Source organism: Saccopteryx bilineata, chromosome 3 (assembly GCF_036850765.1).
Source record: "Saccopteryx bilineata isolate mSacBil1 chromosome 3, mSacBil1_pri_phased_curated, whole genome shotgun sequence".
NCBI lineage: Eukaryota > Metazoa > Chordata > Mammalia > Chiroptera > Emballonuridae > Saccopteryx > Saccopteryx bilineata.
The window spans coordinates 268,391,362-268,408,141 of record NC_089492.1 but is presented as its reverse complement, the minus strand read 5'-3'; the positions used below and the strand labels follow the sequence as shown (position 1 = coordinate 268,408,141).

At 50.8% G+C, this 16,780-nt stretch overlaps 1 protein-coding gene across 2 annotated transcripts in view; it reads right to left on the bottom strand.

The window, feature by feature from the left end:
* Positions 1-1,145: 1,145 nt before the first annotated feature.
* The window catches only part of TRIM62 (tripartite motif containing 62), a 33,864-nt gene continuing 18,229 nt past the window's right edge, over positions 1,146-16,780 (bottom strand). For both annotated transcript variants that reach the window (XM_066269737.1, XM_066269736.1), the window contains exon 6: positions 1,146-3,404. In XM_066269737.1, coding sequence (XP_066125834.1) covers positions 2,854-3,404 — 551 coding nt within the window. In that variant the 3' untranslated portion in view covers positions 1,146-2,853. The remainder of the gene's footprint in view (positions 3,405-16,780) is intronic.

Here is a 16,780-nt window from a genome sequence, read left to right as displayed (position 1 = left end):
GGTTACCCTTCTTCCCTCCCCACCAGCTGGTACCAGTGAAGAGCTACCTGGTGCCTCGCTGGGCAGCCAGTCTAATCTTCCTCACTCTGCTGGTGCCGGTGAGATGAGAAAAGGATCTTCAGGCACAGAACAAAGAACAGGCCTAGGACTCCCGTTTCCCAGGCTTGCACTGCACAAGTGCAGGGCCCAGTGGCCCTCCCACTGACAGTGTGCACAGCCTGTGTCCACATGCGGGGCTCTGCCAGACTGCTGGCCGGGCTGCTGCCCCATCTGTCAGAGGTGGAGTGGATCTGCTTCTACACAGCAGACCTGGGGACCTTCCTGGCCTAGGTGATCCCACACCCTACGTGAGGCACAAACAGGAAACTAGACTCCTTAGGGTCAGGTTCAGAAAACTCACAGCTGGCACTGGGAGGCAGCTGGAATGAGAGACAGGCCCTCCCTAAGTGCATTGTACTTTGCAGCTTTTCTTATAAATCATGTGAGATTGGGTTATTATCCTGATTTTCCACATGGGAAAACTGAGGCCCAGAGAGGTTAAAACGTTTCTCTAAAGTCACAGTGATAGAACCTGGATTCAAGCCCAGGGCTGTGGGGTTCCGGAGACCAGGTTCTTTCCACTGTCTCTTGAGCTCCACTCTGCTCCTAAGGCTACCATCAACCTCTTCCCAGGCAAAGACCACAGACTTCCCTGGCCAGTGTGATGTGAGCAGTGGCTTCAGAACTCAGTTCTCATCCATGTTCCGTCACTTTCTTACCCGTATGGGACATGTAACTGTAGGCCAGTCATGTCCTCTTTCTCAATCTCATTTTTCCAATTCTGTAAAATGGGCATAATACTGTTTTCCAGGCGTCCCCAAACTATGGCCTGCGGGTGGCATGTGGCCCCGAGGCCATTTATCCGGCCCCCGCCACACTTCCGGAAGGGGCACCTCTTTCATTGGTGGTCAGTGAGAGGAGCACTGTATGTGGCGGCCCTCCAATGGTCTGAGGGACAGTGAACTGGCCCCCTGTGTAAAAAGTTTGGGGACCCCTGGAGGGTGCTTTAGGGATTAGCTATGCTAATGAATGCAGCCTGCCTGAGACAATAGGTAGGCCTTTTGGCTTGTCAAAATGAATGAAACTGACAGCTGATATCCTGTAACTTTAATTTAATACAAATTCATAACTCACAAAATGGGCAACAATTAAAATAAAAATACCGCTGGGAGTGGCCCAGATCCTGGTAGATGAAGGGTGGGGTGAGACTGAGGATTCCTCCTGCCCAGGGAGGCCCCTGTGGGCAGCAGTTGTGAGGTGAGAGCCCCCCAAGTCTGGCTCCTTTGGGATAGGTGTGGTCAGAGGCTCCGAGTTCAGAATCTGGGCCCCAGGACTAGAAGGAAAAGCCAAGACTGGAGAGATCTGTCAGCCCTCAGGCCCACCCTCTGGGCTCCTGCCCCTGGGCAGGTACAGAGCCACGGAGCAGGAAACCTAGAGGCTCTGCTGCTTCCAAGCCAAGGTCTGGGGGTAGACTCCACTGACAAAAACCAAGGATGGGCTTGTTCAACATCCATTTTAACTTCCTTCCAGTGGGCCTTTTTGTGTGGCTGGGGCTGGAAAGAAAACTACATTTCCCAGACTCCCTTGCAGCCAGGGTTCTAGATATGATTCACAGTTCCCAAACAGAATCCCTCATAGAAACCTGGGTTTGGGAACTGAATTGAGTGAGAGAGGCCTCAGGACACCTATTTGCTGGCACAAAGAGTAGCAGAGGGGGCACAATTCTGCAGTCGGCAGCTCCCTGAAGCAGTGGCTTCCTGCACAGGGGAGCAGTATTCCCGGTCAGGGGAGACGTGATGAATCTGGCAGCTGGGAGCTGTTCCTGGAAATTCAGCAAAGAGTCTGCTCCTCCGGCCTTCCAATGATTCTGCAAAGCCATCAGGGACCCAGTAATAAATCCTGTCTAATTAGACTAGCTAAAGCAGCTCTTGTTTCCCACAACGGGATCTTCACGGAGATGGATGCCAAGCCTGATGAGAGGTCCCAGCCAACAGCCCATTCCGGTACTCAGGTCTTGATGAAAACAACTGCTCCCCGCAGCCTCCCCCACAGTCTAGCCTCTCACAGAGGTCTGGCCAGATCCTCATCACTCATTGTTCTGCATCAGCCTCGGGGTGCCATCGTCTTGCCTTTAGACATGCAGGCAGGAAGGTGGTGGCACAGTGGCTTTAACATAAGCCCAGGAATGGGCTCAATCACTGGGTGCCTCCCACAGGCCACAGCACTGTGTCTACCTGCAGAGAAGTGGAAAAAGCAGGAGCCATAAGGCTCTTGGTCTGGAGGTGGAAGGGGAGGTGGTTCTCCAGCCACACTATGTCCAGCTACTGCCTGTGTCCACTATGGGCTGGGGCCCAGGGTAAAACTATCTGTCACAGGCTTGGTCAGGGATAGTCGTAGGCCTGGGAGCCTAAGAGGATTCTGGGTATCTTTCGAGCTGCCAACTGCTGGCAGCAACACTCTGACATATCCTGAGGTTAGGGCACATGGGCAGGAGGGCGACGCAGGAAGACAGTCCCCTGCCCCTGAGAGGATGGGGTGAGGGCTGGACAGGGGCTGCCCTGAGGAGAAGCCGTGTCACATTCTTGGACCAAAGATGCATCCCCATCAAGGTCAGAGCTACAGAACATCAATGCTGGAAGAGGGTTTAGGAATCATGGAGCACAACCTCCATTTACAGACAAGGAAAGGAGGCCAAAGGGTAAACAACTGGCCCGAGAGCAGGCTGGCCGAGCTAGGCCAGGCCTAACCCCCGGCTCCTGGGCAGGCTCTTGCTGAAGGCCACAGCCCCGGTGCCTGTGGTTTTCTACTGCTGCATTAGATACGGACGGTGTTAATCCGCAAGGGCTGCACATTCTTGCCATTGGCATGGCTCTGCCCGGGGCTGAAGTAGGAGCAGAGCTTGCCAGGAAACTTCTCGCGGAAGGTGTAGAGCCAGGACATGTCGTCAGCGTTATAGAAGATGAGCAGGCCTTGGTCGTAGTCCAGGAAGACGCCCACCTTGTCAAGCTTGTCTCGGACGTTGAGCCGCGTCCAGGGCTCTGTGCAGGCGCTGTACTGGTTGCCATCGTGCATGACGATGCAATAGAAGCCACGGCTGGGCTGGATCTGGATGCTGCCCTTGCGGCTCGCGGCCTCGTGTGCCAGCCCGATCACCCACTGGGTCTTCTCCGCCACCACCACTTCCCAGTAGTGGACGCCACTGCTGAAGGCCTCGGAGCCCAGCACCGACACCTCCACGTCGAAGCGCTTCGGCGAGTCCTGCAGCGGCTGTGGGTGCAGGTTACCATAGGCCACGATGGTGCAGTCGTCGGACAGAATCAGGCGCTGGTGGGCAGTGCCCGGGTCTAGGGTCAGGGCAGCTGGCACTGCAGGGGATAGAGGAGGGAGACATGAGAGAAGACTGTGGACCCACTCTGTGGGTCCACCTGAGGGTCGGGTTCTGGGTGGTCCCCAGGAGGCTGTGTGATACTGAATACAAGCTTTTCTGGGCCTCAGCTTCCTTTTCTGTAAAATGGAAGGGTGAAGGCTAGGTCCTTTCACATTTCTACTTGGCTCGGGGAGCAGGAGCTATGGCTGCTTGCGTACTGCTGACCCCTGGGGCAGGGCATATGGTGGGCACTCCACAAAACTGGCTGAATAAACCAGAAGGAGGCCCAGGATTAGAGAAGTTCAGAGCTGGGAGGGAGCTTCCAGTTTATCCAAAGGCTGGATAATTCCCCTAATGGATAATTTGGAAATTTGTGGGGCGTGTTTGGATTGTTTCAGCGATGGGATATAGGGATGTTAAATGTCCTGAACGAGACTCATGGCTAATTCAGGCAGTTAGAAGAATAGTATAAGGATGCTAATTCTGCTTCTCAGGCCACATCCTGCAAAAGGGGCCCCAAGCAAATTGGTGATTTGGCTCCTCTGATTTTGCCAATTGGATTAAAAAAAAAATAGGTCAGGAACGCCCTGAAATGGAACTAACAATACATGAGCATAAATTTAAAGGACTTTTAGATACTGGAGCTGATGTATCTGTTATTGCTAAGCTACATTGGCCTCCTTCCTGGCCCACTCATGCAGCAGCCACAGAATTATAAGGTATAGGGCAGAGTAAATCCCCTCAACAAAGTTCTAGTTTTCTACATTGGGAAGATTAAGAAGGTTATTCTGGATTTTTTAAGTCTTATGTTCTCCCTGGATGGCCAGTTAATTTGTGGAGTAGAGATGTTTTGAAAAATATGGGAGCATTGCTTGTCAGTCCTAATGGTTTAGTCAGTATTCAGATGCTTGATCAGGGATTTTTGCCCACCAAGGGACTAGGAAAAGAACAGTGAGGAATTCTCACCCCCATAGAAGTGGCACCCAATACCAAAAGGTGTGGATAAGGATATCAAAATTTAGCATAGGGGCCTTGGTAGCTCCTGGTACCTCAATAATGCATTGTGCAGACCCAAGTACTTGGAAATCAGATAATCCTGTATGGGTAGACCAATAGCCCCTTTCTCAAGAGAAACTTAGGGCAGCTGCTCAATGGTACAAGAGCAGCTACAGCTTGGGCACATTGAACCATCTAATAGCCCATGAAATACACTTCCATATTTTGATCTGTTGCCTCCTGGATTATCAAGGGGCATAGGTGACCCTTACAGCTTATACGTTTTGAGCCTCAAAATTATTGTTGTTCCTTTTTTCAAAGGATCAACAACAATGGCTCTGGGAAACTTCCACTAAATGGTAAATCGCTCTTGCAAATCAATGGACAACTTTATACTGAAACTGTCAACTTAAAATCAGCTCAAAGTCTAGAATTATACGCCATTATCATGGCTTTTCAGCATTTGCCATATTCCCCCTTTAATCTATATACAGACAGCAAATATTTACTTATGGTGTTTCCACTATAAAGACTGCTGTCTTAAGGACAAATGCAGATGAACTATTTCAGCAGTTCCTCCTTCTTCAAAGACTTGTATGTCAACATAGAGCTCCATGTTTTGTTTTGTTTTTTAAGTTTTTATTTATTCATTTTTAGAGAGGAGAGAGAGAGGTAGAGAGAAGAGGGGAGTAGCTGGAAGCATCAACTCCCATATGTGCCTTGACCAGGCAAGCCCAGGGTTTCGAACCGGCGACCTCAGCATTTCCAGGTCGATGCTTTATCCACTGCGCCACCACAGGTCAGGCCAAGCTCCATGTTTTATAGGACATACTCGAACTCACTCCATGCTCCCTGGAGTTTTGGCACAAGGGAATGCCCCTTTTTTCTTTCTCTCTTTTTTTTTTTTTGTATTTTTCTGAAGTTGGAAATGGGGAGGCAGTCAGACAGACTCCCGCATATGCCCGACTGGGATCCACCAGGCTTGCCTACCAGAGTGGGATGCTCTGCCCATCTGGGGTGTTGCTCTGTTGCAACCAGAGCCATTCTAGTGCCTGAGGCAGAGGCCACAGAGCCATCCTCAGCGCCTGGGCCAACTTTGCTCCAATGGAGCCTTGGCTGCGGGAGGGGAAGAGAGAGACAGAGAGGAAGGAGAAGGGGAGGGGTGGAGAAGCAGATGGGCGCTTCTCCTGTGTGCCCTGGCTGGGAATCGAACCCGGGACTCCTGCACGCCAGGCCAACGCTCTACCACTGAGCCAACTGGCCAGGGCCTAGGAATGCCCTTGTTGATCAAGCTGCCCAAAAGAAAATTATTTGGAGCAACCATGACAGATCGAGCAATTCAGTCTCATACTATTCATCACCAGAACGCTGCAGCCCTGTGTAAACAGTTTCAACTTTCTCGAGAAGCAGCATGGCAGATTGGGAAATCCTGTCCAAGGGGTCCTATACTACAATCTGCCCCTTCATTTGGAGTTAACCCTCAAGGACTCCTACCAGGACAACTTTGGCAAATGGATGTTACTCATATACCTTTATTTGGCAAACAGTCCTATGTCCACGTTACAGTGGATACATATTCTGGATTTATAGTAACCTCTGTCAGAACAGGAGAGGCTGCTAAGCATGTTATAGCTCACTGTTTGTATGCATTGTTCTATTATTGGATTTCCTAAACTGGTTAAACTGACAATGCTCTTGCATATGGAGCAAAAGCATTTACTGTATTTTGTCAAACCTTTCAAATTATGTGTATTTCTTACAATCTTTAAAGTCAAGGTATTATTAAAGTATACTCAGCAAATATTTTAAGGTCAATTAAAAAAATTTAAAAGGGGGGAGTCATATTCTGGAACTTCTACGGGTCTACCATATCATGCTTTTTACTTAAAAAAAATTTAAATTTCTTTTGAATGCTGATGAACAAATCTTTTTCTCCTGCAAACTACTACCTTCTTTATTTGATCCAGCTAATAACACTGTTTTGTCTTTTTCCAAATAGCTCCAGATGAATGGAAAAGATTTATATAGGCAGATGGGGATCCCCAAACCCCTCAGCAAGATCTTCTGAGCATAGCTTTTAAGATACCAAGAGGCAGAAAAAGCCCAATAGAGATCAGGGGAACTACCAGCTTTTAGGATATGCCCTTAAAGGCTCCAATGCCCCAAAGGGGTCTCATAGGATGCCATCTGGGTCCTGCTTCAATAGTAGAAAGGAAGGTCATTGAGCTAAAGCCTGCCAGACTTACATGCCTCTGCTGTGAGGAAACAGGGACACTGGAAGGTAGGCTTCCCCCTCACTCCTCTAAGGGAGGGTTCAGTCTCTTCCAGCCCTGCTCCAGCCACCTATGACCTAACCTTACCCAGAATGCTGGGGTTTGCCACTGAAGGCTGAAGGTGCCCAGGGCCGTCGGCCCCATCTACAACACTATAGATGAGCCTAGGGTATTTCTTCCAAGAAGCAGGTAAACTGATCTCATTTGCACAAGGGCCACTTAACTATGTCTTGCCTGAATAGTCAGGTTTTTTATTCTTCCCTCCAAGATCTCTGTTGTGGGTGTTGATAGTCCTATTTTCTGCTGCTTTGTTTAATATATAGTGTTTCCTTTATTCCTCCTACCTCAATGTCCCACTTATATTTCAGGCTGGGACCTACTCCTAATTTAGAGCTCTCTTTCCCCCTTTTGCCAACTTCTATTATGAATCTACCTTTGCCACCCAGGTTAGTGTATCCCAAGGTTCTCTTTACCTAGCCATAGTCGCAGAGCTCCAGGGAAAAGCAACCTGGTCTCATCTCTCCAGGCAGAGGAGAACAGAAGCTCCATCTCCACATATACTGCAGATGGCTTTTCCAGTCTACCTGAATCATTACCAGCTAGAAGCAGCGGTCATTGGGACTTGTCCGTGAGCTGCAAAGTATAGAATTGTGACAACAATTCCAGTGCCATGCGAACTTTTCCTGGATGTGGACTTTTCCTGGACTCCTGCTCCTTGGGACAGCTCCTAACAGACTGAACTGGGGTTGGGTTGCATTTATCAGGGACTTGGATGGTGTTGGGGCCAACTTGGACTTGGTGAACTTGTTAAGGACACTACTCTTTTATGGATTCTTGCTGTATTGGCCAAGAGTTTGCTTAAAGGCTGTAATCACTGTAAAAAAAAAAAAAGAAAACTGGATAAAGAAGATGTGGCACATATACACCATGGTATACTATTCAGCCATAAGAAATGATGACATCGGATCACTTACAACAAAATGGTGGGATCTTGATAACATTATACGGAGTGAAATAAGTAAATCAGAAAAAAACAAGAACTGCAGGGTTCCACACATTGGTGGGACATAAAAACAGGGGGCAGGGACAGGGAAGGAGGGGGAGGGAGAGGGAGAGGGGGAGGGGGAGGGGCACAAAGAAAACTAGATAGAAGGTGACAGAGGACAATCTGACTTTGGGTGATGGGTATTCAACATAACTGAATGACAAGATAACCTGGACATGTTTTCTTTGAATATATGTACCCTGATTTATTAATGTCACCCCATTAAAATTAATAAAATTTTATTTATTAAAAAAAGAATAAAATGGCAATAACTACATATCAATAATAAAAAATAAAAAAAATGTCCTGAATCAGAGGCACAGGGCAGTCCCAGGCCATCCCACTAATAATTTTCAAATGTACCACCAGATAACACCTTGTATACTGTTTTAACAAACATTGGGTATTTTGAAATGCAACTTTCATGTAAACTGAGGAAAGACTAAATTTGCTTTGTTTGGAACTTCACTGAGCATTGTTCCCATTTTTGGAAACTTCACCTCTTAGAACAATGCCGCTGACTGACATAAGCTCGCTGCTCCGGGCTCCTCTGAGGCAGAACGGTGTTCTACCCCCCACCACCTCAGTTTGTTTCCCGTGTGGGTGTGACTGAGCGTCTACGCAGTGACACACACAGTATTTTATTATAAATAATTTCCTTCTGCTTTTCCTTTATCTTATAGTCAGAATATATATCTATGTGTATACATATATATTATATAAATATTTGACATTAAAAGGTCATTCTATTTTTGAGACATTACAAATTATTTGTTATGATAAGTGGATGAGTCTGAAAAAGCTGAAAACCACTGATTCTAGGCTATTGCTCCCATTTGGCAGACGGGGAAACTGAAATCCAGAGAGGAGCCATGACTCATCCCAGGCGACTTGGCAAACACTGGCGGAGCCGGGGCGAATCGGGCCACGAGCACTCCAGCCCCAGCCCTCTCTTCCATCTCCCCCTCAGTTCCTGTTCCCCGCCCCACTCAGGCCCCAGGCCTGCGCTCAGACTGTTCCCTCTGCCACCTCCCCTCTGCTTGTTGTAGTCATCCCCAGAGGCTCAGTTCCAAGGCTGAGCCCATGGGACGCCTTCCTGGTTACCCAGCATGTATGCTCACTCTCTCCTCTGAGATTCTTTACCTTTGTTCGTGCCCTCTCCTGATAGAGGGTACCACCTTCTGTGCCCACATCTCCCCAGGAGGGCAAGGACTGTGTACTGCCTGCTAGCCTCTCCTTTGTGTGCCCAGTGCATGCGGGGAGAGTTCTGGAGAGGCTCGCCGAGTGACACTGACCGGCTTGTTTTACTCGCGGGCAGGCAGCACAGGCCGGGTCGCCTGGCTCTGGGCCGGCCACGCTGGCTTAGCAGGCCAGGCTCTCGAAGTCTCATGAACTCTTGTCTGTTTACTTTCTCCCCTGAGGAGGCTGATGCCCCATTGAAAGAAGAGGGGTCCTGGAAGCAACCTTCCGTAGCGTGGTTGACCATTCCCAGGACAGAGCAAGACAAAGGGGAGGAAAGGTGGGAAGCAGGAATCCTGTCACCACTTCCTTGGAGCAAAGGAAGGACTTCATTTGGTTTTCTGGCACTTTCCTTATCAGTGAAGCAGGGACATGGTTACACTTGGCGGGAGGACTACCCCTAGATCACCTCTGTTGGCTGTGTACACACACAGAAGTAAAAAGTCTCCATGATGGGGACTGTCCCTGACAGGGAGCAACAGACAGCCCCTGAACTGTGCTTCTGCCCACACATCCACTGACCTCTGGACACATCAGGCTCCTTCCATGAGCTGTCAGGAGGAAAGTTAGTTTTTGCATTTTATGCTTTTCTTTCCCAGTCTTAGCACTCAGAGGGCTGCCGGAAGCAATTAGCCCTGTGGCTTGGGGGGGGGGGGGCGGTTGATGGGAACAATTCTCTGTCCGGGGACAGTGATGGGGGGAAGCCACGAGAAGGAAGACACTAAAGCAGAGTCCAAACATGCTACCCTGTCATCTGACTAGTCACAGTGCAGCTGGTCAGAACCAGAGGCTCCTGCCACATGAAAGGTAGGAATGCCCAGTGGGGTCAGCAGGTAAGAAGAGGTGGAGAGGGGTGTGTGGGGCGGGCAGGGAGAGAAGAATCACACCAAACACAGATGGGGCCACTCCTACAGGCTGTGAATATGGCCATACTCAGGTGTGTCTACAGCATACGGTCAGAGCAGGCACAATGCCGAGGTGTGGGCAGGGTGGTTCTGAGTGCCCCTCAGGACACTGGGCATTAAATCTGAGGTGCCCGGGATGATTTGAGGAGACCAGCAACAGGCAGAAATTGTGGCTCGGGGTAGAAGGACCAGTGAAGAGACTAGGACACAGGCAGGAGGGCTCAGTCCTAGAATGAGGAGGCTGCTCAAGGAGGCAGCCAAATGGGCTGTCACTGGCTCTGAGATTGGTCCAACAGAGGTGAGCCTACGGGAAGGAGAAAATCCTGCACTGGGTGCCAGGTCCAGGGCATAGAAAGCCCATGGATTGGATGAGGGCAGGGCCCACCACCCACCACTCATAGGCAGTGGAGGTGGGACTAGGGGTGGGGCAGGACCCACCATCTCAGGGGCGGGGCTAAGACAGGTTCTTCTTAGATAGAGGGTTGGCTTGACTCTTAACAGACTTTTATATCCCAAACGGTAGGCTGAGGGCCACCTCTAGGGCCTCCCACCTCATCATAAGCAGAGAGTCCTGTCTTCTGGGTCTCCTTCTCACCATCCCTGAGAATAGGGGTGGCAGGAGTTAACAGCCTTTAGATTAGAGAGACATAGCTCTGGCCTGTTGGCTCAGTGGTAGAGTGCTGGCCCAGTGTGTGGATGTCCTGGGTTTGATTCCTGGCCAGGGCACACAGGAGAAGTGCCCATCTGCTTCTCCACCCCTCCCGCCTCCTCTCTGTCTCTTCCCCTGCTACAGCATTGGTTTGGTTGGAGTGAGTTGGCCCCAGGTGCTGAGGATGGCTCCATGGCCTCCACCTCAGGCAAGAAGAGCTCGGATGCTGAACAACGGAGCAAGGGCCCCAGATGGGCAGAGCATCGCCCCCCAGTGGGCTTTCTGGTGGATCCCGATCGGAGTGCATTGGGAGTCTGTATCTGCTTCCCCTTCTTTCACTGAATAAAAAAAGATTAGAGAGATGCAGAAGAGGATATGGCAATACCTTTTCTCCCTTTTGTAAGTCAGGCAATTCGTTCACCCATCCTCTATGCTCAGAAGAGGTGGCAGACCCAGGAAAACAAATCCGGTCCCCGGTGCCTGACCTGTGGTGGCACAGTAGGTAAGTGTTGACCTGGAATGCTGAGGTACCGGTTTGAAACCCCGGGCTTGCCTGTTCAAGGCACATATGAGAAGCAACTATCCCATGAATTGATGCTTCCCGCTCTTCCCCTTCTTTCTCACGCTCTCCTTTCTCTAAAAAAGTCCAGTCCCTGGGGTCAAAGCTCCTTCCTAGGTCCCAAAACACTGTTTTATAAAAACAAAAAGCAGGCAACTCGCCTGGCCTCCAGGTGGGTTCTTGGTCCATTTAAGCTTCTCCGAGACCTTGAGGTCAAAAGGCATTCGGGAAGGAGCATGGACTGTGGAGGCCCAGGAAACTCCTCTGGGCTGGCATTAACCCCACACTCCAGCAGTCCGAGCAGCAGAGAGACCCTGAAGTCCAGGACCATCGCTCGGTGGTGAGTGGCTGGGGCCTCCGGTGCTCAAGGCCAGTGTGCTTGAGCCTGCGCAGGCCTGACAGGGCAGGAGGCACTGTCCGCTCCTTCCCATGGCCAGGCCTTTAAAGAATCCGGTCCCTCAGGCCGCCCACCGCTCAGGCACTCAGCTGCACAGGGCTGCCATTCGAAACCAGTTTCACATTCACTAGCTGATGGGAATTCCACAGCATCCCCAGGAACATAAATTCTGTACCCGTTTTTCAAAAGAGGAGCCTGAAGCTCCAAGGAGACGTCTCTATGCTCAGTGACTTGCTCAGGTTGGCCCCGGGGTGGAAGCAGCACTGGAACATGGGTCACGGTTCTTGCCCTTATGACCCTGGAAAGCTTGCGCAGCAAGAACGAGGAACCAGTGGATAGTCATGGAAATAATGGTAAGCAGATATCAAGTGCTTACTAAATTCCAGGTTATTAATCACAAAGAAATGATTTTTTTTTTTTTTTTTTTTTTTGTATTTCTCTGAAGCTGGAAACGGGGAGAGACAGTCAGACAGACTCCTGCATGCGCCTGACTGGGATCCACCCGGCATGCCCACCAGGGGCGATGCTCTGCCCACCAGGGGGCGATGCTCTGCCCCTCCGGGGCGTAGCTCTGGCCGCTGGGAGGGGAAGAGAGAGACAGAGAGGAAGGGAGGGGGGTGGAGAAGCAAATGGGCGCTTCTCCTGTGTGCCCTGGCCGGGAATTGAATCCGGGTCCCCCGCACGCCAGGCCGACACTCTACCGCTGAGCCAACCGGCCAGGGCCAGAAATGATTTTAGTTAACTCTCACACCCACCCTGGGTGATAAGTCACACTTTCCCGATGTCTGATTTACAGATGAAACAGGCTGGGATGGCGCCCAGCTAGGGACACAGTGACCATGCTGGACTCCAAAATGGCTGGATTCAGAGAAGCAGGCAGAGCAGAGCACAGGCCAGGAGAGGGAGGGGTAGGAAAAAGGGGAGTGGTGTCTGGTGTCCTTGGGACAATGGCTGGGGAAGAAGTTGATGCCTGGGAGCTGGGACAGTCAGGCCAGGCTGTGGGAGGAGGGTTTCTAATGTCCGCTGAGGGGTGGCACACGGCGGTGTGTGGTAGTAGAGTGGAGGTTCCAGAGCAGGGGGTAAGGGGTGGTGGGGGGAGTGACAGGTGCTAGATGGAGTTCTCAGGTGAGCCAATAGGAAACCTGAGCTGTACGGGGGGGGGGGGGGGGGGGCAAGCAGAAACCTGGTAGAATCTACGGGCCAGGTCCCTAGGGGCGCCTGCCCCTCCCATCTGGATATAAAGGGCCTTGGTGCTGGCAGGGCATCCAGAATGACTTCACAGGTCCTACAGACAAAGGAAGGGTCTGGCTAACCAGGTCACTGTTCTCTGACTCCCCAGGGGCCTCTGTCCTTGGCAGGATGCGCGGGCACACATTACTCTGCTCCCTCAGCCCCCCTTCCTCGGGCAGCTGTCCCTGGGGCGGTGGTTCTCAACTGGGGCGATTTGTCTCGCAGGGGACCTTGGGCAGTCTGGAGACATTTGTGGTTGCCACAACTGGGGCAGGGGATGGTATGGCATCTACATAGTTGGATATAGACCAGAAATGCTGCTGAACACCCTACCATGCACAGGAAAGCCCCTTGAAACAAGGAACTATCCTGCCCAAAATGTCAATAGTGCTGAGGTTGAGAAATCCTGTTCAGGGTGCAAGCAGCGAGATCCCGTATGTATGTGCTCTCTCGTGAGGAAGGCGAGAGGGAAGACTAGCATCCCTATTTCACAGAGGAGGAAGCAGGCTCAAAGGAAGTAGCTTGGACAAGAATGTGTGGCAAGTTCCTTTAGTCAACAAATATTTATGCTAGGTTCTACTCTAATTGCAGAACTAAGACTAGGATTCATTTTTTTTTAAATTCATTCATCAACTGTGCTTGCTGCTGGAAATATGTAGTGATGAATTAGATCCTGACCCCTTCGAGCTCACAGTCTAGTGAAAGGGACAGCCACACAGACGTTGATGAAATAGTGAGACCAGGAAAGCCCAGGGCTACCTGAAAAAATTCAGGAAGGCCTCACAGAGGAGGTGCTTATAAACTAAGATGTGAAGGAGGGAGGAGCTGGCCATCAAAGGCAGATGTGTGTAGAGCAGGGGTCCCCAAACTATGGCCCATGGGCCACATGTGGCCCCCTGAGGCCATTTATCCGGCCCGCCGCACTTCTGGAAGGGGCACTTCTTTCATTGGTGGTCAGTGAGAGGAGCACAGGATGCATCCTGGAGTACTGTATGTGGCAGTGCCGCAAAGCATGGCATCGCTCACATACAGTACTACTTACGGTGAAGTCACGACTCCAGAGCGCGTCATATCACTTGTTACAGCTAGCAGTGACAAATATGGAACCAGACATTGACCATCTCATTAGCCAAAAGCAGGCCTATAGTTCCCATTGAAATACTGGTCAGCTTGTTGATTTTAATTTACTTGTTCTTTATTTTAAATATTGTATTTGTTCCCGTTTTGTTTTTTTACTTTAAAATATGATATGTGCAGTGTGCATAGAAATTTGTTCAGTTTTTTTTTTAGAGTCTGGCCCTCCAACGGTCTGAGGAACAGTGAACTGGCCCCCTGTGTAAAAAGTTTGGGGACCCCTGGTGTAGAGGGTTCCATACAAAAGGAACGGTATGTGTAAAAGTATCGAGGAGGGAGAATATGGCTCATAGAGCCTTGCTGGTCAGGCTGAGATGCCCAGATTGCATCTGTGAGCCGTGACAGGGATGCAACAGGTGGCAGCTGAGACAAATAAAGCTCTGAGGCCATCCGCCTGAGGGGCTTCCCCGGGGCAGTGGCTGGGGAGGGAACAGGACCCTGGGACGTGTTTCTTCTCTCCTTGCGTTATGCTGCTTCACCCACGAGTGGCCCTCTCTCTGCTGGGTCCCACTGTGGAGGGCCCTCCGAGGGTAGGAGCACACAGAGACCCCAGCTCCAGGCAGACGACCCAGAATCCCCCCAATACTGACCCCTTTGTGAACGAGGGCACAGAGCACCAGGAGGTGTCCCCTCACTTCTGTGAAATCAGTAATGATGTATCCAGTGAGACCTTCATCACCTACAGGGAGCCCCATCTCTGTCTGGAGTTTGTGTGCTCAGTGATTGGTCTCAGTCCCTCTCCATCCCTAACCGGAAGGTGCAATTGTGAACATCCTGGGATCATTCGTGCCTTGCACTTCCCTTGCATTCACCTATGCAGTCCACCTTCGCTTACACAATCCACCTTCACCTACGCGTCCACCTTCACCTACGCGATCCACCTTTGCCTACGCCAGGGGTCCCCAAACTTTTTACACAGGGGGCCAGTTCACTGTCCCTCAGACCATTGGAGGGCCGCCACATACAGTGCTCCTCTCACTGACCACCAATGAAAGAGGTGCCCCTTCTGGAAGTGCGGCAGGGGGCCGGATAAATGGCCTCAGGGGGCTACATGTGGCCCGTGGGCCGTAGTTTGGGGATGCCTGGCGGTCCACCTTCGCCTACGCAGTTCGACACCAGGGGTTGTCTGGAGACACCTCCAGGCCCCACCCTTCCCTTAGTGGGAAAGCCCTCAGCGTTCAGTGATCATTATCTGTTTAGTGACATTCAACATCCCCTGGCTGCTCCCCTGCTCCATCCAGACCATCCTGTTGCCGCCTCTGGGCTCCCGCAGCACTGTGTAAGTTCCTTGTCATACACAGTCCTTGTCTTGCTGGACTATTAGTCTATTTGCCCATTTGTCTCCCCTGACTCTTGAAAGTGCCTCAAGGGACTTTCAGTGTTTATAGATCAAAAGAATAAATCTAGACTGGTGGACAGAGCTCTGACTGCTGTGTGACCCTAGGAAATCAGTGAACCTCTCTGAGCCTCAGTCTCCCCAGCAGCCTTCCGTGGTTGTTATGAGGCCAGAGAATGGCTGATTAGCTTGGTGGGTAAGAACATAGGCTCTGGGGTTTGACAGATCTGGATTTAAATTCTGACCGTACCATTTATAGGTCGTGACCACGGACAAGAACTTAACAGCTCTGTGCCTCATTTGAAAAATGAGGATAGTAATGCCTTCCTCTTGGGGAGAATTCCCCTCTAAATCCATGCCTTGCCTCTAAAGGATATCCTGCCTGACTCAAAAACACACAAGATTCCATGCTGTCAAAAGGCTGGAACCTGCTGCCCTTGTGGTTGTGTGATTTTGGGAAGGCATTGATTTCCCAGCCCCAGGATCTACTAACTCTGCTAGAAAACTTTTCAGACCTTTTCCTCTCTTGGCAAACCTCTCATTACCTCCTCTTTCCCATCCTCATCTCCGATGATGACCTTGCTTTCTACCCTGCTCGGAAGGTGAAGTCATCGGCAGAGAATTCCCACGAGCCCCCACTGCGCGTCTGCTTGGTGCCCGCTATTCTACCTTCCCCGGGCTCCTAGCAGATCCGCTCCTTGGCTGTCACTCTCTCTCAGCAACTCTCTCTCTCCTTCATCTTCAATTCTGCCTTCTCCTGGGTCCTGCCCGCCATCCCACATATATGCTGTTATTTCTTCTGTCTTAAACAGCTGCTGCCACACTCTCTCTCCTCCCCTTAAATAAAACTCCTTGAAAGCACTGTCTTTACGCACTGTCTGTACGTCCTCTACCCCTATGTTCTCTTGGACGATCTCCAATCAGGACTTTGCCCCTCCTGCTCCACCAAAATAGCTCTTGTTAAAGTCACCAAGGACCTCCATGTTATTAGACTTGGAGAACAGTCAGTTTAGGGTTCTCCCAGACGTGGCGTCGCAGCCTTTGCCACCACTGGCCACTCCTGGAATAACTTTCTCTGCTTGGCCTCCAGGGCACACCATGGTTCCTTCCCACCTCTCTGGTGGCTCCTTCTTGGTCTCCTTAGCTGAGTCCCCTACCTGTCCCTGAGTGCCCCAGAGCTCCAAATGTGACAGAGTGGCCTCTCTCTCTCTTCCATCTACTCTCGCTTCCTAGGTGATCTCCTCCAGGTTCATTCAATACTGTCCACATGCTGATGATACCAGCCCTAGACCTTTCCCCTGTACCACAGACTTGTCATTCCAACTGCCTTCTCCACATCAGTGCTGACGCATTGAACTGGCATCACAAACCTCATGCTCACAACTCCAGCCTTTCAGTCACCTCTGCCAACATCGTCGCAGGCTTCTTTGTCTTCTTTCTCTCACATGTGGGATCCAATCCATTAGCAAATCCGGTTGGCTCTCCCTTCAAAGTGTATCCTAAATCTGATCACTCCTCACTATCACCACTGTCACCACCCTGTCCAAGCTGCCAACAGCTCTCATCTGGTCCACTGTAGCAGTCTCCAAACCACCTTCCATTCTCCACCCC